This window comes from Bufo bufo, chromosome 10 (genome assembly GCF_905171765.1).
Source record: "Bufo bufo chromosome 10, aBufBuf1.1, whole genome shotgun sequence".
Taxonomy (NCBI): domain Eukaryota; kingdom Metazoa; phylum Chordata; class Amphibia; order Anura; family Bufonidae; genus Bufo; species Bufo bufo.
Window position 1 is genome coordinate 22,202,984 of NC_053398.1, and position 25,273 is coordinate 22,228,256.

The window sequence follows — 25,273 nt, forward strand, 5'->3', positions numbered from 1 at the left end:
TTCCTACGTGCTGTTTCTGCCGTGTCTGTAGCTTCTCTTGTTTTTTCCAATTATTTTGTAATTTTTTTAAATATTTTTCCCTGGATACTGTATAAATACTAATTATTAGAGTGTAAGCTCTTAGGCGCTTTCTTCTATGGTAATTTATTGTTGATTTACCCTTTTCACTTTGTGCTCAGCTTATTGTGAAGGGAACCATCTCATGATGGTTGGACTGCAACCCTCAGTAGTATAATTGGGTCCATATTGTGATAATATTTGGCGCAGAATGGCACCATTATTTGAGCAATACACGTGGCAATATTATGTTGAAATTGCACAGTATTATTATTTACTGTAGTGTATGGCAGCATTATGTGGCACAGGATGGCGGTATTATGTGTCCACTATATTATGTGAGGCTGAATCATTTCACACGAAAATCTTCCTTTATATTTTAATTTCTTTATTTTTTTCCAGTTTTTATTTCAGAATCTGCAGTTGAGATCCGGCAGGTCAGGTCAGTCAAACCTTGTGAGTTCCTGGGGCTTTCAGCATTAACATTTACTAACCGTCAGCCATGTTTCCTTTGAACAGATCGTACACATCCCGATAATGACATTTTCACCGATATTTTATCTTCAAACCAAGGTATGTAACGTACAGCAGACTATCCATGCCAATATCCATAGGGGTATTTACCGTGGAGGCGAACCCTATGGAGCCCGGGGGCAGTCTTCAGTGCCATGTCTAACTTCTTCTCCATCCAGGCAGCTCGCGCTTTATGTTACAAGGAGACGTTGCTGTGAGAAGGAACAGGAATGCCGTGATCTGTAGAGGAAAGTCTTGCCTCTGGTCAAAATCAGCCGAAGGTTGGGTCCGCGTGCCGTACACCCTGTCTAACAACTACAGTACGTACCTCTCTTATACCTATGACCAGTGTTGAGCGAACTTGTGTTTTAAGTTCGGCGTCTAAAGTTCGGGTTATCGAAGAATCGCGTTATGGATTCCGCTACCACGGACCATAACGGAATTTAGAATCCATAACGCGATTCTTCGATAACCCGAACTTTAGACGCCGAACTTAAAGCACGCGTTCGCTCAGCACTACCTATGACGTACAAGGCTATATGTGAATGTTCTGCATAAGTTATAGCCATGTTGTGGGTTTTTGCAGCCTCGGAGGAGAAGACGCTTATCCAAGCTGCCATGGAGGAGGTGGTGGTTCTAACGTGTGTACGCTTCATTCCACGTCATGGAGAGCCCAGTTATTTGAGGATCCGACCCTATGATGGGTGAGTGCCTTGCTTGGCTATGGACATTGGCGTCTAAAAGGTGCGAACTTAAAAGATTTTTAATCTAAAGTTTTTTTTATTTTTTTTACAAAAATCTGATGAAGAAATGCAGCTAGAAATGGCAAATGAAAGGGTCTATACTGTCCAGCTTTCATGCCCATTTGCTGTCCTCAGCCTTAAATCACCGGCATGTCCTTATGAAAGAGCGGTTTTGCTTTCTAATGATGCGCCTGTCACCATTGGCTTTTTTGGCTTTATCTAATTCTTTAAAATGAGTCCAGCAGCTTTGGGCGCATGCGCATTAGAGTACTCAATGCGCATGTGCTGCAGCCTCTTCCTTGGTTGCATCGCTACATATTGCATAACGCCGTACTTTTAGTAACTGTGCTTGTTATTGCAGCTTTGACCATAAAATAAATTCTTTATTCTACGGTCAGATAACACTTTTAAGCATTTGATATTAAAAGCTACGTTTTAGGATTGTTAAAGGAACTTTCACACTAGCGTTTAAGTTTTCCGGTAATGAGTTCCGTCATAGGGGCTCAATACCGGAAAAAAAAAACGCTTACGTTTTGTCCCCATTCATTGTCTATGGGGACAGAACTGAAATGAACAGAACGGAGCGCTCCAAAATGCATTCGGTTCCGTTTAGTTGCGTTCCCAGACCAGAGCGCAAACCGCAACATGTTGTATTTTGCTTTCCGTCCTGGGATGCGAAGCAAGACGGATCCGGCATTACCCCCAATGCAAGTCAATAGGGACGGATCCGTTTTCTCTGCCACAATAGAAAACGGATCCGTCACCCATTAATTTTCAATGGAGCTCATGACTGATCTGTCTTGGATATATTAAAGATAATACAACCGGATCCGTTTATAACGGATGCAGATGGTTGTATTATCAGTAACGGAAGCGTTTTTGCTGAACCCTGCCGGATCCAACAAAAATACTAGTGTGAAAGTAGCCTAAGAGACTTATGGTAAAATAGGGCAATTACTAGTCGATATGACTAATTGTAAATATTTACCTTAAAGTGCCTTTCCATATGTCTGGGGTTTAGGTTCTGTAGTACTATGTGTGAAATCTGAGGCAGATGGCCGTATAGTAGGGGCTCATTTACCTCCACATTTGCCCGCTCACACGTCTGTGTGCATGTATCGCCATAAAACATTCCATCATTTTTCATTTCCCCTTTTAGGCCACATGCACATGAGCATTTATGTTTTGCGGTCCGCAAATTGTGGATGTGCAAAATACAGACACCGTCCATATTACATTCACATTTTTGGGGAACCCATTGACTCCAATGGGTCCGTGGCCTGCATTTTGTGGCTAAGTATAAGGCATGTTCTATCGACATACGGATGCGGAAAAGTACACGGATGATCCATGTGTTTTCCGCATCCGTATTTCCGTTCCGCAAACAGATAGAATATGTCCGCAAAATGCAGACCACGGACCCATTGTAGTCAATGGGTCCTCAAAAACTAAAAAAGGGGACAACTCACGAACCATGTCCGTATTTTGCGGATCCGCGGTTTGCAAAATGGACACTGCCATGTGCCTGAGGCTTTAGTCTGAGTTTAATCAAGATTTTTTTTTAAATTCACCATCAAATGTATACACTGTGTTTTCTACAGCAAATTCACAAAGAAATGCACAGTGGTAAATCCGCACCAAAATGGTGGATTTTGGTGTAGATCTTTCTGATGATTTCCCTGCGCAATACAACAGTATACACTACTCTAAGTGGCGTACTTCAATGGACGCAGACCACACAACTACTACAGACGCTGTGCTGAACTCCTTTTATCGACAAGAAAACACAGCTATTTCATGCAGCCACTACCTGGGGGGGCTCAAAGCAAAGAGATTATTTCAGCTTCCATTATGGTAATTGTATACATTCCTATGCACGGAGCTCCCCCTAGTGGTGGCTGCAGGCAGACAGCTTTGTAATAGAAGGGAAGTAAATTAATAATGTGTTATTGCCATTTGTTTGGTGTAAATACATTAAGAAATATGGTGATCAGAATGTGCGCCATATTTATAAAGCAACTGTTCCACTTTTACCGACATAGAAGTCAGATAACGTGGGTAAGGTAGAGGGCAACTTTTTTTTTATTACAATTTTTTTAAATTAAAATTTCTTTCACTTAAAGGGGTTATCCGAGCCTGGAACTTCCCCCCATATGCCCAAGCCCCTCACACTGATTCTACTTACCTGGCTCCCCGCTCCCTGGGCTGCTCCTGGTCCCCGCACCACCGCTGCTGCTTCTCCCCGGTTTCGGGGGGGGGGGGGGAGACAGCCAATGGCAGTTGATGATGAGGGCGAGCCTACCTAGGACTGCGGGCGACGCTAGGGAGGCTCGTCCCCGTCACCACCTGCCTCCCGCCTTCCCCCTCCGACACCGGATGCTTTCATCCGCGCATGGGGAGAAGCAGCGGTGACTGTGCGGTTGACCGGGAGCAGCTCAGGGAGCGGAGACCCAGGTAAGTAGAATCAGTGTGAGGGGCCCAAGCATATGCGAGGGCATTTCCAGGCTCGGATAACCCCTTTAACAAAAAACCCGTAAATTCATCATAAATGTGTGGCGTTGCACTTTGCGTAGCCTGGGAGTGATTGTCACACGCGTACTGGGAAACCGGGTGGCGTAGGTGGGTATCCATACTAGGTTTTGCAATGAGGCTCTTTAAGGAGAGTCCCTGCAAATTCAGGACTGTTGCTCCCGCTTGGACTCATGCCAATGTGTGTACAGCCTGTCTTCCTGTGATGGCGTCTTGTCCCCCATGATCACTGCAGCGTGCATAGGACCAGGCAAGGGAGATGCGGAAGCGACAGGAGACATGATTATCTACAGCAAACTACGCAACAGTTGGGGTCTGTTGTGGATTTTTAGTTCCCTGTTGAATGGATAGCGAAAAATCCATCAGAAATACATGACCAATCCACCGCAGGGATCAAAGGAAGTCTGCAGCACAGGTCGAATTCTTGCATGGAAAATGTACACAATGTGGGGATAGAAATATGTGAAAATCTCTGCTGCTTCGCTGCCGCTATATTGTGTGGCATGTCTTCCACCCACAGATCCTCATTTGCAATGACGGGAGGTTAAAGGTGTATTCCAGAACAATCACACTATTTGTAGGAAAAAGAGGAACGCAGGAAAACATATGAAACATATTGTCAGATCCGAGGTTTATCTCCGCACCTTCCGCTAGGTGAACAGATTTCATGTAAGAGGTGGCGGTGGGAGGCTGTGACAGCTCCACGTCAACGTATTGAAGGGAATCGTTCTTTGTGCAGTCATAGCATGAGTGACAGACCAAAGGAAGTTAATTAAGCAATTAGCACATTACGATCAACACAAAAGCAATTTATTTTCTAAACTTGAATGAGCCTTTCATCTGTAGATGTAGAGAATCTCGCCAGCTTTGGATGTAACGGCCTGGTGAATTGCAATGTGTTCTACAAAGCGGACATGTAAGTAAATCAGCCATCAAAATGGCGCCTCTTAACACCCTCTAGTAAACACCTTCACCATCTGGACTGCCACTTTTTTGCCTGGCCTGAAAATATATATTTGCTGGCACTGGCTCATATAGAGGGGGGGGCTCCATGATGGTGCCTCGTTTCTCCTCTCAGGCCACAAGGGCCTTTCCTAAGCACCATATCCATGACCCTTTGTCCAGTTCCCCGCCACCTGTTTGTTAGAAGATCCTCCTCATTGTGCAAAAGGAATAATACCACCAGTAGCCACATGCAGGGTCAGACTGGGGTGCCCGGGCTCTGGTACTATAATGGGCCGCAAAGGTCCAGCAGAAGACAACCCCATATGGAGATGACTTTGGAACCCACCACTTACCGCCAATTTATTCACAACCAGCTAAAAAGGGGTTACAAGCAACAAACCCCATCTGCTGACTACATGCTCTTGCATATATGTTAACTATTTTAACCCCTTAGTGACCACCAATACACCTTTTTATGGCGGTCACTAAGGGGCCTTAGGCTGGGCCTCTGTCGCCCCTTTACTGCAGCCCAGTCTAAGAGCTACATGGGTCTCCGCTGCAACAGAGAGCAGGCTCCTGCTATAACAGCCCGGACCGGCAGAAGTGCCAATCTGGGCCATTTAACCCCTTACAAGTAATGCTCATTAGTAATGATCTGGCGGTGTAAATGCACCGCCGATGAACGAGCAAAACGCTCGTTCATCGGGTAATTGGATCTTTTGTGCAGCACAAAAGATCATCATTTCTCAGAGGCAGATTGTGCTGTGTAAACATGATCAGCTGCCGGGAAACAATGAGACAGTATGGGGAAGAGCGATGGCATTAGTGATCGCTCCTCCGCAGATCTCCTCCTATAGCAATCAGCAGATCGTCAGGAAGGAACGCTTCCTTTCCCGATAATCTACTAGATCTTCGCCCCGTGTAAAGGCACCATTAGATGCAGCTGTCATTACCAATTACATTTATATGGACTACCTCTGGTCTTCCATCACCACCCCACAAATGGTGCTGATGTCTGTGCACGGTATGAAGGCCCCGGACTTGCCTGCCATGTATCCTATCAGGCAATATAACACTGACAGAATAATACCTTCCACTGCATAAGCAATTGCAATGTATTGTAGAAGCTATCAAAAGATCATCTATTAAATTATTTTAAAAATTTTTAAAAAAAATAAGGTTTATTAAATTAAAAAAGTTCTAAATGATTCCAGAGAATGATTGATTCATATGGAACCCATGGTTAAACTGGGCCAACTCTCCTAATTTGCAGTACTTCCTGTCTCTACTTACAGCCGCCCATAGGAGACTTGACTGCTGTCCTTTTCCCTCCCTTTCCCGCCCCTTTACCTCTTGGGGCAGGAGAGTCACGGGAGTTGAGCCTTTTTTCGTACTGCATTACTCATGTAACTCATATTGTAGGCTATGTTCTACAACCGTATTGTTCTTATTCATACTGCTGATATTGGATGCTTATGCTTCTTTCTTATGTGTTCACATACATACTGTGTGAATTTTTGTTCTTGCTATTTTGTTAATAAATAAGTTTTGAAACATAAATTAAAAAAATTCCAAGTAAGAAAAAACTAACTCCCTTTTTCAATGAAAAAAGGAAAACAAAACTTTCAGTGGAAAAAACCCAAAAATAAAATATTTGGGATTGCCGCGTCCGTAATGACCCCACAATTATCATGTAATTTATCCCATTCAAAAAAAAAAAAAGAAGCCAGAATTGCTTATTTGACACAAATAAAGAACTAAAAAGTGATCAAATAGTGTTATGTCCCACAAAAATCAAACCGTGTCACAGCTCTGTAGAATGAAAAATAAAAAAAGTTATGGGTCTTGGAAGGAGGCAATGCATTTTTCTTTTAAAAGCAGTTTTATTTGTGCGAAAGTAGTAAAGGATAAAAAACTTCATGTATCTGGTATCGCTGTGATTGTACCCACCCAGAGAACACTGCAAAATTTATAACGGAAAAGCTCAATGGCGGTATTGTTTTTTTTTTTTTTTACGACCCCCCACCCCCAGAAGGAGTTAATAAAAGTTCATTAGTAAGTTATGTGTACCCCAAAATGGTGCCATTAAAAACTGCAACTTGTCGATGGAAAAATAAGAAAGTTATAGATATTGGGAATGTGACAATAAAAATATGAAAAGAAAATCGCTTGATTACTAAGGCCTAAAACAGGCTCTAAGGGGTTAAATTTTTATTCGATTTGGCATTTCCATTTCCCCCCACAATTTGATGTGTTTTTTTGTTTTTTGTTTGATTATTTTTTATAGGAAGGTGCCCATTAGAAAGTAACGCATGTCCTTTCAATTCAATATGCTTCCATGTAATGTGCGGTCACCGGCGGACCGCTCTTTGCACCAGTTCTGCTCTCTCGCCAGTAGAATGGGATTCCAGTGTGGAAAGAGGCTGGCCCACTCCTGGCAATCAGCGGCCTCACAATTTTGCAGTAAAATTGTGTGGCCATTGACCAGTCATACGGGGTGAGGGGGTCGCACCCTTCCACCGATATCATGGACAGAGCATTCAACTGCTCTGTAATCCAGTATATTATGCAAATATTGAAGTGGTAAAAAAATAAAAAAGTTGCGGTTTTGCAAAGTTGTTTTTTTTGCCACAATCGTGTGCTCATCAGAATAAAAACCACCATGTGTGAATATACCCTAAGCAGGGTAAAAAGAAGACAGCGGACAGAGCGTTACCAAGCCGGACACTGATGAGTTGCTCAGGATAACAAAGACTCCTTCTCTCGCCGATTGGGGTCAGCCCTCCATGTCTCATGGTACACGCTTTATTAAGCACCATTCCACCTTCATAACATAAATTGGAGGCAATTAAAGGTGGCTATCTCGTTTTAATCTTCTTATCAAAGAGATGAAATGTTAGAGATGCGATGGCCGGTCTAATTGTGGTGCACGTCATGCAGAATTATTTTTCACCCTTCTGTCCCCCTGGATTTTACTATGTTGATGATTTACAATATTGGAGTCCCAGTGCACCAGTCCTAGCATTAGGAATCTGTAATTTGGATTCAAGGCGTTTGTTAGGGAATTGCCCACAGTGCTGTTCCCTTCTTAAAGGGGTTGTCAGAGATTTTAATATTGATGGCCTATCCTCGGGGTACTCCATCGATATCTGATCATCGGAGGTCTGACTCCTCACACCCTCACCAATTAGCTGTGGTAACTGCACCCCTGCTCCAATTCACTTCAATACTACTCTGAAACAGCTGGTCGAGGTGTCGGATCCCTGCCGATCAGATATTGATGGCCTGTCCTGAGGATAGGCCATGTATATTACGATTCTGGACAACCCCTTCAAAGTCACATCTGATGCAGAACCCCTGTTAAAGCAAGGTTTTCATTTGTTGGCATTAATATTTTTCCATCATCTCCTCTGTTTTCCTGAAGGTGCTGGTCCTATGTTGGGCGCGTCGGGGGTGCACAGGACCTGTCCCTCATGAAGTCAGGGTGTCTGCACTGGGGTATAATACAGCATGAACTGCTTCATTCTCTGGGCTTCCAACATGAGCAGTGCCGCAGCGACCGAGACAAGTACATCCGCATTAACTGGGGAAACATCAGCCAAGGTAGGACCAGGCGGAAGAACTTTCACCCACGCTTGTCCTCATGTCCTAGTCCCACTGGTGATGGGGTTAGATCAGATTCACAAGCAACTTTCAATGGATATTTTGGATCAGACTGGTCCATCTAGAGCTGTGATGGCTAACCTCCGGCACTCCAGCTGTGGTACAACTACAACTCCCAAGATGCACACTTGCTTGGCTGTACTCAGAACTACAAAGAATTGAATGGAGCATGCTGGGAGTCGTAGTTTCACCACAGCTGGATTGCTGGAGGTTAGCCATCACGGATCGAGATGCTGTTTATGCACATGAAAAGCCACTAATTAACCTGTTGTTCTTTACCAATATGCAATATGTAAGGCCTCTTGCACACAAACCTGGGCCGCAATGCACGAACACCCACCGTGGGGCAGCCGCAGCGGATTGCCGACCCATTCACTTTAATGGGTCAGCGATCCGGCCGTTCCGCAAAAAGATAGGACATGTTCTATCTTTTTGCGGAACGGAATTACGGGACTAAACCCCACGGAAGCACTCCGTAGTGCTTCCGTAGGGTTCCGTTCCGTGCTCCCGTTCCGCACCATTCCGCATCTCCGGATTTGCGGACCCATTGAAGTGAATGGGTCCTCATCCGTGATGCGGAATGCACACGGAATGGTGCCCGTGTATTGCGGATCCGCAAATGCGGTCCGCAATACGGCCACGGGGCGCACACGTTCGCGTGCAAGAGGCCTAAGGAAGATGAAACTATTGTATTAAAGGAGTTGCCCAAGTTAAAATAACATTTGTTAAATGGAAGGCAAAGGGTTAAAGGGGTTGTCTCATCTCAGAGAATGGGGGCATATCGCTAGGATATGTCCCCATTGTCTTATAGGTGGGGGTCCCACTGGTGGTTGGGGGACTCTGGTTCGGCCACCACCAAGCGCTCTCCCCATAGAAGTGAATCGGAGCGCACCGCACATGACCGGCCACCACTCCCATTCATTTCTATGGGCTCAACGGAAATAGCTGAACAGGCGCTCGGCTATTTTCAGTGGCCCCATAGAAGGCGGCTGCGCAGGTGCAGTGTGCACTCCACCACTTTCGAGGCTCCATTCTCAATATGGTCCCACTGCTGGGACATGCATCTATCAGACAAAGGGGGCATATCCTAGTGATATGCCCCCATTGTCTGGGATGAAACAACCCCTTTAAAGGCTATGAACACCAATTATTTTTGCATGATTGCAGTTTACTCATTTTGGGCTGAAAATAATTGGGTTCATTTATTAAGACCGGCGTTTTAGGCGCGCCGGTCTTGATACCCCTTGCGCTGGCGCATGATGCTCCTAAGGCTGAGTTCACACTTCAATTATTTGGTCAGTTATTTCCATCCGTTATTGTGAGCTAAAAGCAGGTGTGGGTCAAAAACACAGAACAAGTGCAGATCTTTCCATTATACCTTACCTCTCAGTCAGCTTCACCACTGGTTTTCGCTCAAAATAACTGATAGGAAATGGAATAACTGATCAAATAACTGGCGCCGGCCTCCACATAACTTAGGCGCATCCACCGCCGGCCTAAATGTACGCCAGCCCCCTTACTTGCGTAGATTCCGATAATTTTCTATGCCTAAAACAGGCGCAGAAAATGATAAATGAGACGTTTCTGCGGGCCCGTCCCCTTTTTAGACCTGGCATGAGCAAGGAAAAGTCTCAGATTAAGCCACAAATCCCCTTTACGACCGAATCTGCGACAAAAGTATGCCAAAAAGTGGCGTATATGTCATAATAAATAACCCCCAATGTTTTCAGTAGGTCTTTATTAAAAATGTTCAGTCGTTTCCGAGATACAGGGTTACAAATCAGTCTGTTTGCAGACTGACAGTTTCAATTTTCTTTGAATCTCGTCATCTGATGGCTCATGTCTAGCTCTTATCTCTGATCTCCTGACCTCATAATCAATCAAACTGATAAGAATATGGCTGAAATAAGTGTTTATGAGGTCAGGAGATTAAAGAGAAGAGCTACACATGAGCCATCAGCAGAGAAAAAACAGAAACTGACAGCTTCTAAACAGGCTGATTTTTAACCCTGTATCTCGGAAACGGTTGAACATTTTTAATGAAGAATAATTAAAAAAATTATTTTTAGCCCAAGATGAGTAAAATGCAATCATAAAAAAGCCCTTCAAATAGTATAATTGTGAAAACTATTTTTTGTGATTGAAAATACGGGACAAACCAAGCAAATTCAGGACCATTGACAACTATGAACTTCTTGCCTCAGTGGCCACGAGTCTCTTCTAACAGACCTGACTGTGGTGGTCACCGGCAATAATTCCAGAAGGGGCCAACAGGGCTGGTGAGGCTCCAACAATGAAGGCAAAAGCAGCTGTAGAAGTTGGCTCTTGGTCCTGTAGGGGGGAATGGGTACATGAACTGGGGGAAGCAATGTAGAACAAAATAGTTGTAATGTGCTTTGAGCTGGGGAATTTAGTTAGGTTTTTTAATGGGGAGTTTTTATGGGATATTTGGGCTTCATAAGGGTTGTGTAGAATTGGAAAAAAACATGATTGCGTCTTTCCAGCTTCTTTTTTTAAATCAGATGTTTCTTTATTAACAATTTTCAGTCATTGTTTATAACATTAACATTACAATCTTTTTCTTTTTTTTGTAGACAGTAGACATGTACATTATCAGTCATATATAAAATATAATATACACTCACCTAAAGAATTATTAGGAACACCTGTTCTATTTCTCATTAATGCAATTATCTAGTCAACCAATCACATGGTAGTTGCTTCAATGCATTTAGGGGGGTGCTCCTGGTCAAGACAATCTCCTGAACTCCAAACTGAATGTCAGAATGGGAAAGAAAGGTGATTTAAGCAATTTTGAGCGTGGCATGGTTGTTGGTGCCAGACGGGCCGGTCTGAGTATTTCACAATCTGCTCAGTTACTGGGATTTTCACGCACAACCATTTCTAGGGTTTACAAAGAATGGTGTGAAAAGGGAAAAACATCCAGTATGCGGCAGTCCTGTGGGCAAAAATGCCTTGTGGATGCTAGAGGTCAGAGGAGAATGGGCCGACTGATTCAAGCTGATCGAAGAGCAACGTTGACTGAAATAACCACTCGTTACAACCGAGGTATGCAGCAAAGCATTTGTGAAGCCACAACACGCACAACCTTGAGGCGGATGGGCTACAACAGCAGAAGACCCCACCGGGTACCACTCATCTCCACTACAAATAGGAAAAAGAGGCTACAATTTTCACGAGCTCACCAAAATTGGACTGTTGAAGACTGGAAAAATGTTGCCTGGTCTGATGAGTCTCGATTTCTGTTGAGACATTCAAATGGTAGAGTCCGAATTTGGCGTAAACAGAATGAGAACATGTATCCATCCTCTGATGGCTACTTCCAGCAGGATAATGCACCATGTCACAAAGCTTGAATCATTTCAAATTGGTTTCTTGAACATGACAATGAGTTCACTGTACTAAAATGGCCCCCACAGTCACCAGATCTCAACCCAATAGAGCATCTTTGGGATGTGGTGGAACGGGAGCTTCGTGCCCTGGATGTCCATCCCTCAAATCTCCATCAACTGCAAGATGCTATCCTATCAATATGGGCCAACATTTCTAAAGAATGCTATCAGCACCTTGTGGAATCAATGCCACGTAGAATTAAGGCAGTTCTGAAGGCAAAAGGGGGTCCAACACCGTATTAGTATGGTGGTCCTAATAATTCTTTAGGTGAGTGTACATATTATGAGGCACATATCTACAAAGGACATGACATGAATCTACATACAAATTCAAGTATCAAAGACATTTCCAATGTGAAAATAATTGCCTTTTATAAACAAATAAACCCAAACCAACACCCCCCTCCCAAACCCTACAAGAGTAGGACACATTTATAACATCCTTCTTTTATTATTACTCCTGGGGTGTCGGCCCCACTATACTCAATAGTAAACCATTTCCCAGCAACAAATTCCAACCATCGATATATCCATAGAACATCACCCTCCTTTCCAGCTTCTTTAATTCCTGCTGGGGTATGGACATGGTCACATGGGCTGCTACAGCCAATGAATGGCTTCAGTGTTGACGTGTCCCGAGGCTGCACGGTCACTGATGGATCACGTGCCGCTTAAAGACACATCACCTTTGAAGCCAGGAAACGTGACTATGTCCATACCCCAGCCAGAAGTAAACAAGCCAGGGACCAGAATATGGCTGAGTATCACTCTTCCATTAGGTCCACTACTCTACAGGCCCCCTGTCATGTTACACATGCATGGTTTGCCTTTTTATCCTGTGTGTCCCTTCTCTCTTCCCCTCCTGCTGTGCTCTGTAAAGTCTCCTCCCCTCTCTCCCTTGCATTCTGGCTTCACTCTTCATCTCAGCCACATGTATCCTGTTAGCTGCTCGCACCACGATTTTTTTTGACCTATCCATTTGTTCATCATAAGGGAAATCGCGGACTCAAAGAATGACCCAAGTTTCTTTTATGGTGACTGTAACCCTCTCAGTCCACCTCCTTCAGGACTTGCAAACACACGTATAACGCACAGAGACCGCATGGGCCCAGTATCAGTGAAGAGAACTGATGTTCAACCTGCACCCATTACGGTTCTTCAAAGGAATGGGCAAAACAAGAAACTTGAGGATCCAAATCGCCCATGTCCCATACATAACAAACCACATCCACTTAAGAAATGCATCGGCTTCAGAAAGAAACCTCTACAAGAACGTAAGGAACTTTTAAAGGGATTTGAAGTTTGTTTCAGATGCTGTTCCTCCACAGAACACCTTGCAAAAGACTATAAGGTTGTCATTAAATGCATGGAATACACGTACAAGCTCTTCATCTGTACCAACACAGCTCTACTCCATCCACAGACATCCCTCTCAGGGTAAAGCATGGCGGGGAGCACACTGAACAAACTGCTGCCTCCACCCCAGTATTCTTTACATGCACTGAAGTCTGTGCAAAGATATGCTTGGTTCGTGTATACACAAAGGGCCAGCCAGAAAGGGCAATAAGACTGTATACCATTTTTGATGATCAGAGTAACCGATCTCTTGCAAGTACAAGGTTCTTTGATCTGTTTGGCATAGGAGATGCTCTACCTTATACCCTAGGTACTTGTGCAGGCTTTACAGAACTCTTGGGTAGAAGAGCCAGTGGCCTCATAGTTGCTCCTCTCAATAGCAACATGGAAATACCCTTGCCTACTATCATCGAGTGTAATCAGATCCCAACTAACAAAGATGAGATCCCCACTCCTGGAGCTGCCTTGCACCATTCTCACTTGAAGGACATAGCTAACCAAATACTAGCCTTTGATGAAAATGCTGATATCCTGCTGTTACTCGGAAGAGACATTTTAAGGGTGCACAAGGTTTGCCATAGAATCAACGGCCCACATCATGCACCTTACTCCCAGCGTCTGGATCTAGGCTGGGTCATCATAGACAATGTCTGCCTTAGCAACGCCAGGAAACCTTTTTCAGTTTCTTCCTTTAAAACACACGTTCTGCCAAATGGACGCACTACTTTTTTTTCATGACGACAACATCACTACAGTGTGAAAAAAAAGCAGTGTGACAAAGGTACGCAAGAGCGCATAATACTAGATGATGGGAAAGCATTTATCTTCTGGGATGACAACATTGGTAACACAGTGTTTGAGGTAACCACAAGAGACAATGAGTTAGCAGCCACGATGGAAGACAAATAATTTTTGAGAACCATGAGTAAAGTGTTCTACCAAGATGATTCCAACAGCTGGGTGGCACCGCTACCATTTCGCACCCCTAGGAAGAGAATTCCAAACAATAGACAACATGCAGAAATCGGAGATGAAGAAACATTTTGTTGACTTTATGCAGAAGGTATTTGAGAGAGATCATGCCGAGCCTGCACCCCCTCTTACACAAGGAGAAGAATGCTGGTACCTCCTGTGTTTTGGTGTCTACCATCCTCGCAAGCCTGACTAGATTGGGGTGGTCTTCGACTCAAATGCTCGTCACAAAGGCGTTTCTCTCAATGACACTCACTGGGCCTAACCTGAACAACAACCTCCTAGGAATCTTAGTCCGCTTTAGACAAGAGCCAATTGCCATTATGGGCGACATCCAACAAATGTTTCATTGTTTCATCGTCCATGAAGACAACAGAAACTTCCTCAGGTTTCGATGGTACTGCAATAATGATGTCAAGGATGAGGTTATAGACTATCGGATGAAAGTTCACGTTTTCGGTAATAGTCCTTCCCCCGCAGTTGCCATTTATGGACTAAGAAAAACAGCCCAAGAAGGCGAACAAGAGTTCGGGTCTGACGCACGTTAGTTTGTTGAAAAGAACTTCTACATAGACGACGGTCTCAAGTCTCTATTTACGGAAGAAGAAGCCATCGACCTTCTCACCAGAACTCAGAACATGCTTTCTACTGCCAACCTCAGACTACACAAAATCATCTCCAACAGCAATGAGGTAATGAGAGCATTTCCTTCTGATAATCATGCTGTCAGTGGTAAGGAATTCCAAGTAGGGTCTGACCTTTCCCTCACGCAACGCAGCCTTGGATTGCTGTGGGATGTTAAACAAGACATGTTCACATTTCAAACATCAGTCTGTGACAAGCCCTTCACAAACCGAGGAGTACTGTCTGCAGTAAACAGTATCTATGATCCCTTGGGATTTATAGCACCCTTTACTATTCAGGGCAAGATATTACTCAGACAACTTACTTCAGAGAACACTGATACGCCTTTACCCAAAGAGAAACAACAAAGGTGGGAATCCTGAAAGCAGTCCCTCCAGGCTTTGGAACAGTTTAAGAATGCCACCACACTAGAGATCCATGTCTTCTCTGATGCATCCATGGAAGCCATAGCTGCGGTAGCCTATCTCCGAGTTGTACACCCCAACGGTGAAATAGGTGTAGGATTCGTCATGGGCAAGGCCAAGCTAACTCCAAAGCCTGCACATACTATTCCAAGGCTCGAACTCTGTGCAGCCATGTTAGCTGTTGAAATTGCTGAGCTTATAAAGCATGAAACAGACTTCAACATTGACTCCTTTGACATTTAGGGCTCATTCAGACGGCTTTATGCTGTCCGCAAAAATGCGGATCAGTTTTTTTGCGGACAGTTCAGCATGTCCGCAAAAAAACGGATTGCATTCCGTTTTTTTGCTGATCCATAGACTTCAATAGGGCCATGTCCTGATTTTCACTGACAAGTATAGGACATGTTTCATTTTTTTTGTTGAGCTGTGCAATGGAAGAAAAGGGCCCCATGGAAATGAATGGGACAACATCTAATCTGCAAAAAAACGGATCGCATTTTTGCAGACAGCATACGGCCATCTTAATGAGCCCTTACACAGACAGCAAAATCGTGCTAGGATACATACACAATCAAACAAGACGGTTCCATGTGTATGTCAGCAATCAAGCGGAATTCATTAGGAAATTCTCCATTCCCGAGCATTGGCATTATGTACCCTAGGCAGTCCTGCAGTACCTGCTGCTGCTTTTCTGGATACATCATGGATATCTCTACCAGTACTCTTGAATGACGAATTCTTCTCACACCCTGTAGAGTCTATCTTTTGAACTTATCCATCCGGAGTCCGATAAGGAAATCGAGGCCATTGTAGTTACACTTAATACCTCCGTGGAGGCAAAGGTGAAGCTGAAATCTCACAGTTTTTAACGTTTTTCCAAGTGGTCTGCTGCTGTAAGAGCGACTGAACATCTTATTCACATTGCTCATCACATTGCAAACAGCGGTGACGCTAATCAAGAGTGTCGTAAGTGGCACATCTGTAAAGGACCCCCCACAATTGCAGAGGTTGCTCAAGCGGAAAGACTCCTCATCCAATGTGTCCAACATGAAGTATATTCGCAAGAGATTCACAATATGTCAAAGGGACTCAACCTATCTACAGATAGCCCTCTATACCAGTTGAATCCAATAATTGATCAGAACAAACTACTTTGAGTTGGTGGTCGCATAGCAAGGTCTAATGTTATGAGTTAAGAGCAAAATCCCCTCATCATTCCAGGACATCACCACATTACTGCTCTGCTAGTCAGACATTACCATGAGCAAGTGCAACACCAAGACCGTCACTTCACAGAGGGAGTAGTAAGGCCTGCAGGTTTCTGGATAGTCAGGATGAAAAGATGTATATCCTCCATACTCCATAAATGTGTCAAGTGCCAAAAATTAAGAGGAAAACATCTAAATCAACAGATGGCAGAGCTTCCAACAGACAGATTAAGCACTGAACCACCCTTTACCAATGTCGGCATAGACATTTTCGGCCCCTGGACCGTTGTTACACGTAAGACTCGTGGCGGAGTCGTTAACAACAAGCATTGGACCTCGCTATTCAATGTTTGAGCATTCGTGCAGTGCATATCAAAGTTATAGAATCAATGGACTCTTCTTGCTTTATTAACGCCTTCAGAAGATTTGTTTCCATACGCGGACCTGTAAAGTTACTTAGATCCGACTGCGGGACAAATTTTACAGGAGCAGAGAAGATAGAGAAGTGTAAATGGGAATTTAACCCGCCACATTCCTCACATATGGGAGGCTCTTGGGAACGCATGATTGGGATTTCGAGAACAATCCTGGACTCTATGCTGCTGGACCACAAATATTCCCAGCTCACACATGAAGTCTTGGTCACCTTCCTTGCTGAGGTGTCCGCCATAATCAATGCGAGACCACTTGTTCCTGTTTCCTCAGACCCAGAGTCTCCAGTATTGCTAACTCGAGCCACCCTTCTAACTCAAAAGATTGGAATAGCCACTATTCCTCCTCAGGACTTTGTTTGGTCAATTGTTTACAAACACCAATGGAAATGGGTCCAACTTCTTGCTAATGAGTTTTGGAGCCGTTGGAAGATGGAGTACCTTTGAAACCTTCAAAGTCATACAAAATGGCAAGTCAGCAAACCCGACCTGCAAGCCGGGGACATAGTTCTCCTGAAAGAAAGGTATGCTCATCGTAACAATTGGCCTATGGGTCTTATTACTAAGACTATTCCAAGTAATGATGGCAAGGTGCCGAAAGTAGAAGTTAAGGTAATTAAAGAAGGTTCTGCAAGACACTACTTCAGACCCATAAACGAGCTGGTACTGCTTCTGCCTAAACAGGAAGATGAACTTCTCCCACAGACCTGATGCAAAGAGAGGTAAGAAGGACTGGTGCATGTTGCTGCCTTCCCTTCTGAATATGGACTCGCGGATCTATCTTCCTCCTAACGCTGTCAACACTTTAAAGAGCACGTCTACAAGTATTGTAGTAATGTTTTCCTTGTTGAATTTTTGTTGTTCCTTTTCATTTTGCAGATGTTCCAGAAGAGAAACATCTATTATACATGGACTTGAACTAAAGTTTAATATTGTTATTAGAAATCATAGATTTTGACGGGGAGTGTCATGTTACACATGCATGGTTTGCCTTTTTATCCCATGTGTCCCTTCTCTCTTCCCCTCCTGCTATGCTCTCTATACAGTCTCCTCTCCTCTCTCCCTTGCATTCTGGCTTCACTCTTCATCTCAGCCACATGTATCCTGTTAGCTGCTCACGCCATGATTTTTTGACCTATCCATTTGTTCATCGGTATATGATCTGCACAGTTTGGAATAAACTTCTTCACAATCTACAAGGTGTCGTTTGTATCGAGTCACTGTTAGCCAATTCAACTAAGATTGATGGTTACCGCTATCTCAGCACAACTGTAAGTTTCAGAGATCACACTTTCAATGCTTAGATTGGAGAGGCAGAACACCCCCGGAAAGCCTCTTTAAGGTGACCACTATATAGGGAATGTCTTTGCAAAACCAACCAGCAATGACACACTGTCCCATACAACCAGTTCCAGTCCCCGTTTCTGCAGTGGGGACACCCTCCTGTTGAGTCAACACAACATTTAATCAAAGATAAACCGTACATAGTTTTCATGGGATCAGAAGGGTTAGCAGCCACGATTACAGAATTACCTCCTTCAGCCCCTGCTCTTCCATATTTTTTAATTTTCAATTCACTCCTCTTTCCTTCTAGATAAAGAACGCAATTTCTACAAGATGAGTACCCAAAACCTAGGCGTGCCTTATGATTACCTGTCTGTTTTACACTATGGCAAGTAAGTTTTTTTCTTTTAATATGACCTACGGAATGTGATGTAGGTCTAATGACGTTGGTATGTCGTGCGTGCGCCTTGTCATAAATGAGGTGCATCCTCCAACAGCGCAGGCGATATAAAGACAGGGGCAGAAAGCGCCAGTCTTAATAAATTTCCCCCTTTGTCTTGGAAGGTGATTTATGGCTCTGTATCAGAAAAACGAATCTTAGTTAAATAAAAAAATGTTAATTAATTCACTTCTAGTGCTTGTATGTTCACTGATGCAGTAAGTACTCTTCTATAAATGATTTGTTGTAGAAATCCTCTTCTTAAATGGATACACAGCTTTTTTTTTTTGTGTGACTTCAGCATATGTTCACCTATAGAGCAGCACTGAATATCGCCTACATAGAGGGAAATGCACACAGCACGTCCTTAGGCTGCTATGTAGATGTGATAAATGTACAGGGTGGGCCATTTATATGGATACACCTTAATAAAATGGGAATGGTTGGTGATATTAACTTCCTGTTTGTGGCACATTAGTATATGTGAGGGGGGAAACTTTTCAAGATGGGTGGTGACCATGGTGGCCATTTTGAATCCAACTTTTGTTTTTTCAATAGGAAGAGGGTCATGTGACACATAAAACTTATTGGGAATTTCACAAGAAAAACAATGGTGTGCTTGGTTTTAACGCAACTTTATTCTTTCATGAGTTATTTACAAGTTTCTGACCACTTATAAAATGTGTTCAATGTGCTGCCCATTGTGTTGGATTGTCAATGCAACCCTCTTCTCCCACTCTTCACACACTGATGGTGGTGCACCATCTTGCTGGAAAAACTCAGGGAACGTGCCAGCTTCAGTGCATAAAGAGGGAAACACATCATCATGTAGCAATTTCGCATATCCAGTGACCGCCTTAGACTTTTATCTTTGGGGTCACCTGAAGGCAATTGTCTATGCTGTGAAGATACGAGATGTGCAGCACCTGAAACTAAGGATACTGGAAGCCTGTGCTAGCATTTCTCCTGCAGTGTTGCTATCAGTTTGTGAAGAGTGGGAGAAGAGGGTTGCATTGACAATCCAACACAATGGGCAGCACATTGAACACATTTTATAAGTGGTCAGAAACTTGTAAATAATTCATGAAAGAATAAAGTTACGTTAAAACCAAGCACACCATTGTTTTTCTTGTGAAATTCCCAATAAGTTTGGTGTGTCACATGACCCTCTTCCTATTGAAAAAACAAAAGTTGAATTCAAAATGGCCACCATGGTCACCACCCATCTTGAAAAGTTTCCCCCCTCACATATACTAATGTGCCACAAACAGGAAGTTAATATCACCAACCATTCACATTTTATTAAGGTGTATCCATATAAATGGCCCACCCTGTATATTTACTGTCATATTCATAGTCTTTAATGCGTCCTTTTTGCACTCGTTAAAGGTTTGCTTTTGCAAGTGATGCTGGAAAACCGACTCTTGAACCCACCGGCAACCCCCGTGCTTTGATCGGGCAGCGCGTTGGATTAAGTTCTTTGGATGTCGCCAAGATTAACAAGCTCTACGAATGCAGTTAAGTTGTGGAGAAGGAGCTGAATAGGATGTGTAGTGTTAGGCCTCGTGCACAAAACTGTAGTTTCAGTCCGCATTCGGTCCACACTTTTTGTGGGTCGGAGGTGGACTCATTCATTTCAACGGGGCCGCAAAAGATGTGGACAGCACACTAAATGCTTTCCACATCTGTATGTCCGTTCCGGAGCCCCGCAAGAAAATAGAACATGTCCTATTCTCTTCTGTTTTGCAGACAAGAATAGGCATTTGAAACATACTACGGGACCAGCAGAGGGGAAAATGTGGGATACACACGGTCGGTATCCATATTTTGCTTACTGCAAAAACTCATAGGGCTGTGTGCATGAGGGCTTAGAGAACATATCCTCTTCTATATTATGTAAAAAAACGTGCAGCTCCAGAACCATCAATGGAGATGTCAGTATTCAATGGCGCGCAGACAGTATACAGTTGCAAGAAAAAAGTATGTGAACCCTTTGGAATGATATGGATTTCTGCGCAAATTGGTAATAAAATGTGATCTGATCTTCATCTTAGTCACAACAATAGACAGTCTGCTTAAACTAATAACACACAAATAATTAAATGTTACCATGTTTTTATTGAACACACCATGTAAACATTCACAGTGCAGGTGGAAAAAGTATGTGAACCCCTAGACTAATGACATCTCCAAGAGCTAATTGGAGTGAGGTGTCAGCCAACTGGAGTCCAATCAAGGAGATGAGATTGGAGGTGTTGGTTACAGCTGCCCTATAAAAAACACACACCAGTTCTGGGTTTTCTTTTCACAAGAAGCATTGCCTGATGTGAATGATGCCTCGCACAAAAGAGCTCTCAGAAGACCTACGATTAAGAATTGTTGACTTGCATAAAGCTGGAAAGGGTTATAAAGGTATCTCCAAAAGCCTTGCTGTTCATCAGTCCACGGTAAGACAAATTGTCTATAAATGGAGAAAGTTCAGCACTGCTGCTACTCTCCCTAGGAGTGGCCGTCCTGTAAAGATGACTGCAAGAGCACAGCGCAGACTGCTCAATGAGGTGAAGAAGAATCCTAGAGTGTCAGCTAAAGACTTACAAAAGTCTCTGGCATATGCTAACATTCCTGTTAGCGAATCTACGATATGTAAAACACTAAACAAGAATGGATTTCATGGGAGGATACCACAGAGGAAGCCACTGCTGTCCAAAAAAACCATTGCTGCACGCTTACAGTTTGTCTAAGAGCACCTGGATGTTCCACAGCAGTACTGGCAAAATATTCTGTGGACAGATGAAACCAAAGGTGAGTTGTTTGGAAGAAACACACAACACTATGTGTGACGAAAAAGAGGCACAGCACACCAACATCAAAACCTCATCCCAACTGTGAAGTATGGTGGTGGGGGCATCATGGTTTGGGGCTGCTTTGCTGCGTCAGGGCCTGGACGGATTGCTATCATCAAAGGAAAAATGTATTCTCAAGTTTATCAAGACATTTTGCAGGAGAACTTAAGGCCATCTGTCCACCAGCTGAAGCTCAACAGAAGATGGGTGTTGCAACAGGACAACGACCCAAAGCATAGAAGTAAATCAACAACCGAATGGCTTAAACAGAAGAAAATATTCCTTCTGGAGTGGCCCAGTCAGAGTCCTGACCTCAACCCGATTGAGATGCTGTGGCATGACCTCAAGAAAGCGATTCACACCAGACATCCCAAGAATATTGCTGAACTGAAACAGTTCTGTAAAGAGGAATGGTCAAGAATTACTCCTGACCGTTGTGCACGTCTGATCTGCAACTACAGGAAACGTTTGGTTGAAGTTATTGCTGCCAAGGAGGTTCAACCAGTTATTAAATCCAAGGGTTCACATACTTTTTCCACCTGCACTATGAATGTTTACATGGTGTGTTCAATAAAAACATGGTAACATTTAATTCTTTGTGTGTTATTAGTTTAAGCAGACTGTTATTGTCTATTGTTGTGACTTAGATGAAGATCAGATCACATTTTATGACCAATTTGTACAGAAATCCATATCATTCCAAAGGGTTCACATACTTTTTCTTGCAACTGTATTTCTAATGCTATTATCACTGGATTAAAGTCTGGGTTTCCACTTGAGTCGATCTCTTAGTCTCCTATATATTATATAAGACAACTCGACGGTTTGAGATTTTAATTCATAATTTTTGTTTTTCAATTTTTGTTTATTATAAATATCCTCTTCTATAATGCTGAACTTCCAGCTGAGTGACTTGCATTGACATAACGACCACAATAAATTGGCATGTAATCTCGTGGGGTATTGATTTTTACAGGAAGCTTTCTGGATGTGATTTATCATTGTGTTGGTGGTATTCACTGGAACAAGCGACATTACTAAAATAAGGCTCTTTGATTTGTAGCAGACCTGTCGGTAGCTGTCCATTCAACACCGAGAAGTGTGCGTCAAACTAAATATCTCTTAGGGCTGCACTCTATTCTCCTGGTCTTCTTCTCAGCCTACAAGCCGGTGTGACTACAATCAACATACCTTAGCTCTTCTCCTAAGGCTGCTTTCACACTTGCGGTAGTCTTTTCTGGCAGGCTGTTCCGGCGGGGGAACAACCTGCCGGATCCGTGCTACCGCAAGTCCACCATGCTGGCATAAGTCTGCTCAGGCCCCATTCACTGTAAAGGGGGTTGGCCAGAGTTCCTGCCGCAGCATGGCAAACATGCCAAGAGGTGGCCGGACAAAAAACGCAGCATGCTGTAGTTTAATTCCTACCGCCTATCGGCATGTTTGCTGTGCTGCGGCCAGACCTCCGACCCACCCCTATTATAGTGAATCGTGCCGGAGCGGACTTCTGCCAGCATGGTGGACTTGCAGTAGCACGGATCCAGCAGGCTATTCCTCTGCCGAAACAGGCTACCGCTAGTGTGAAAGTAGCCTAAGCTCCCTCTAGTGGTGGCTGTAGGCAGGCACAATTTTATCATTCAGGCTATGTTCTATTCTGCAGGTATATGCAAACGGTACACATCAGCGGTATTCCCAGATTACAGTATACCTCCGGTATATGCCACTGTATAGTCATATAGTGACATACTTTGGTCATTGGCTGGCCACGAAAAGAAAAAACTGTACGGTGCGGTATATGTTTTTTGCGGGTATGACAGCCTATATTGGTCATGAATGGTCACCATGGAGTGCAGAGAATTGTAGTTCTATGGTCCTGTCTTTTAGGAGAAAATCCTTGGCAGGGCACTACCTAGATGTATTTTTTTTGTTTTTTTTAGATATCTGTAGTTACCTGCTGCCTGATGCACATGGGGCATTTTCATGGGAGTCCAAGAAGAACCCTAACATTACGTCATGTGTGTGGCTGATCCGGGTCCCAGAGGACAAAGTATATATAACAGATAAGCGCACGTAGCATAACTAGAGGAATGACAGATCTTTATATTGACTTTTGTGTTGACCCTAGATTTTGATTTGCTCCAGGTTTTCCTGCAGTTTGAGTCGTTCAGCGTTAGTTCCTTTCCAGATTGTTCTCAGGCCTCTGTTACTGTGTACGATGGAATCAGCAGAGAGTCGCCCATTCTTATCGACAAAATCTGCGGAAACATTGCTCCACTTGCACAGATTTCCTCTGGAAAATTTGTCAGAGTAGCATTCACCAGCTCACGGATTGGAAGCAGCTTTAAGGCGACATACAGTTCACGTGAGTACATCCACAGTTCTGTCCTGTGCATGCAAATGTTTGAAGCTGCAATGCGTTGAAATTCTGTGAGGCTGGTCACATGGGCATCGCAGTGCGCATGCGCCGGCCGACTGACTGACTGCGCAGGCGCGGGATCTCGGCGAAACAACAAGTTAGTAGATAGGCGGTCAGAGGGAAAGGATGGGCGGGCGGAGGGAAGGAAGGGGCGGGGGGAATCGAAGAAAAGGCTGAGCTAGCAGGGCACCTACGAGCGTAACGCCGCCCCTGGGCACTTGCGAGCCCTCATTTGCATATGCTACAAAGATGTTTTTTGACGGTTTTATAAGTCCAGGATTGATGCTAAAGGTAACGTTTTTATTAACTGTAAGCATGCTTGAAAGCTATGGGAAGGGTTACAAACGTGAAATGCTGATGACAGACTCCCTTTAACAGAGTGGTGTTCTGCATTTAGGTCCCGCTTCTATTGCATCCAGGTGCCCTGTAGATTACAGATTGCAAGAGGTCCCAGTAGCGAGTTTATACAGCTCTGTTTTAAAATGGCTGTCTTTGGCTACTTTCAGTACTGAATATCATGTCAGAGACGTGCTATCTATGAGGGTGTACATATGTAGCTATACAGTTGTTGCAGGCAGACCCTAGTCCTGGTGCTTGTAGGGCATCTAAAGGTCCCATTAGCTTTTGTAAGAGTGGGGCTATAATGGGGAAATTCAGAGCGATGGCATTTCATGGCATAGCAAGAGTGGGCTGGTAGCACACTGCATAAGAGGTTTAATCGTGACTGCACTCTGATACGTATTTTCCTTCTTGAATGATGAGAATATAGTTAACATGCCCACGGAGACTGATGCTAGAAGGCTACCCTCCCCATAGGGAGCAGTTAGGAGTCACAGTAATAGTTGCAGGTGAGGCAGAGAAAAAGGAAGACTGAGAAGCAGCCCTGTGGAATCCTCAGCCAGCAAGAGTCCTGTACCAGCCTCTGAGGATTATTTTGAATTGTATAGCAGCCGTCAGGAGGAGGTGCATGAGAAGAGACTGTGGAGATAACCTGCATAAAACTCTTTGACCCCATAGCATATTTGAGACAATAGGGAGCTGATACACCCAGGTATGCTTTAGAGGCAGATTGGCCATCTGCTATTGGACTACACCCCTCAGCTAGGCATTGTAGTGCCATATTTTGATGAGAAGAGAAAGAGAGCAAAAGAGATATTGCACCCTTTTGGCTGGATACTGGAAGACTGACTCAGAGAGAGAAAAACTGGCCTGTTAATTCCTTGTTTGCAGCTTCTGGAACTGTAAGAAGTGTGGAAATTGCAAGACGTGTCAGATCTGCCAGTCCATGCATGGAAAAACTTGTGACTACTACCGTACGAATGTGTATCTGAGCTTGGCCATCGTTATTGCCAGTAAAGAGCTGTTATTTGTTCCCTAAAACCGGCCTCTTCATTGAACCGCTTTACCGCCGTCGT

The 25,273-nt window shown here is 43.8% G+C and overlaps 1 protein-coding gene across 2 annotated transcripts in view; it reads left to right on the forward strand.

The window, feature by feature from the left end:
- The first annotated feature begins 544 nt into the window (after nt 1-544).
- Nucleotides 545-25,273, forward strand: part of LOC120980242 (embryonic protein UVS.2-like) — a 31,846-nt gene continuing 7,117 nt past the window's right edge. The window contains exons 1-8 of one of the 2 annotated variants that reach the window (XM_040409215.1): nt 545-630; nt 750-890; nt 1,157-1,274; nt 8,212-8,390; nt 18,474-18,555; nt 19,992-20,119; nt 23,380-23,489; nt 23,585-23,804. In XM_040409215.1, the coding sequence (XP_040265149.1) occupies nt 764-890; nt 1,157-1,274; nt 8,212-8,390; nt 18,474-18,555; nt 19,992-20,119; nt 23,380-23,489; nt 23,585-23,804 (964 nt within the window). In that variant the 5' untranslated portion in view covers nt 545-630; nt 750-763. Of the gene's footprint in view, nt 631-749; nt 891-1,156; nt 1,315-8,211; nt 8,391-18,473; nt 18,556-19,991; nt 20,120-23,379; nt 23,490-23,584; nt 23,805-25,273 lie in introns of those variants that run through there. The other variant, XM_040409216.1, reaches the window with a different exon arrangement.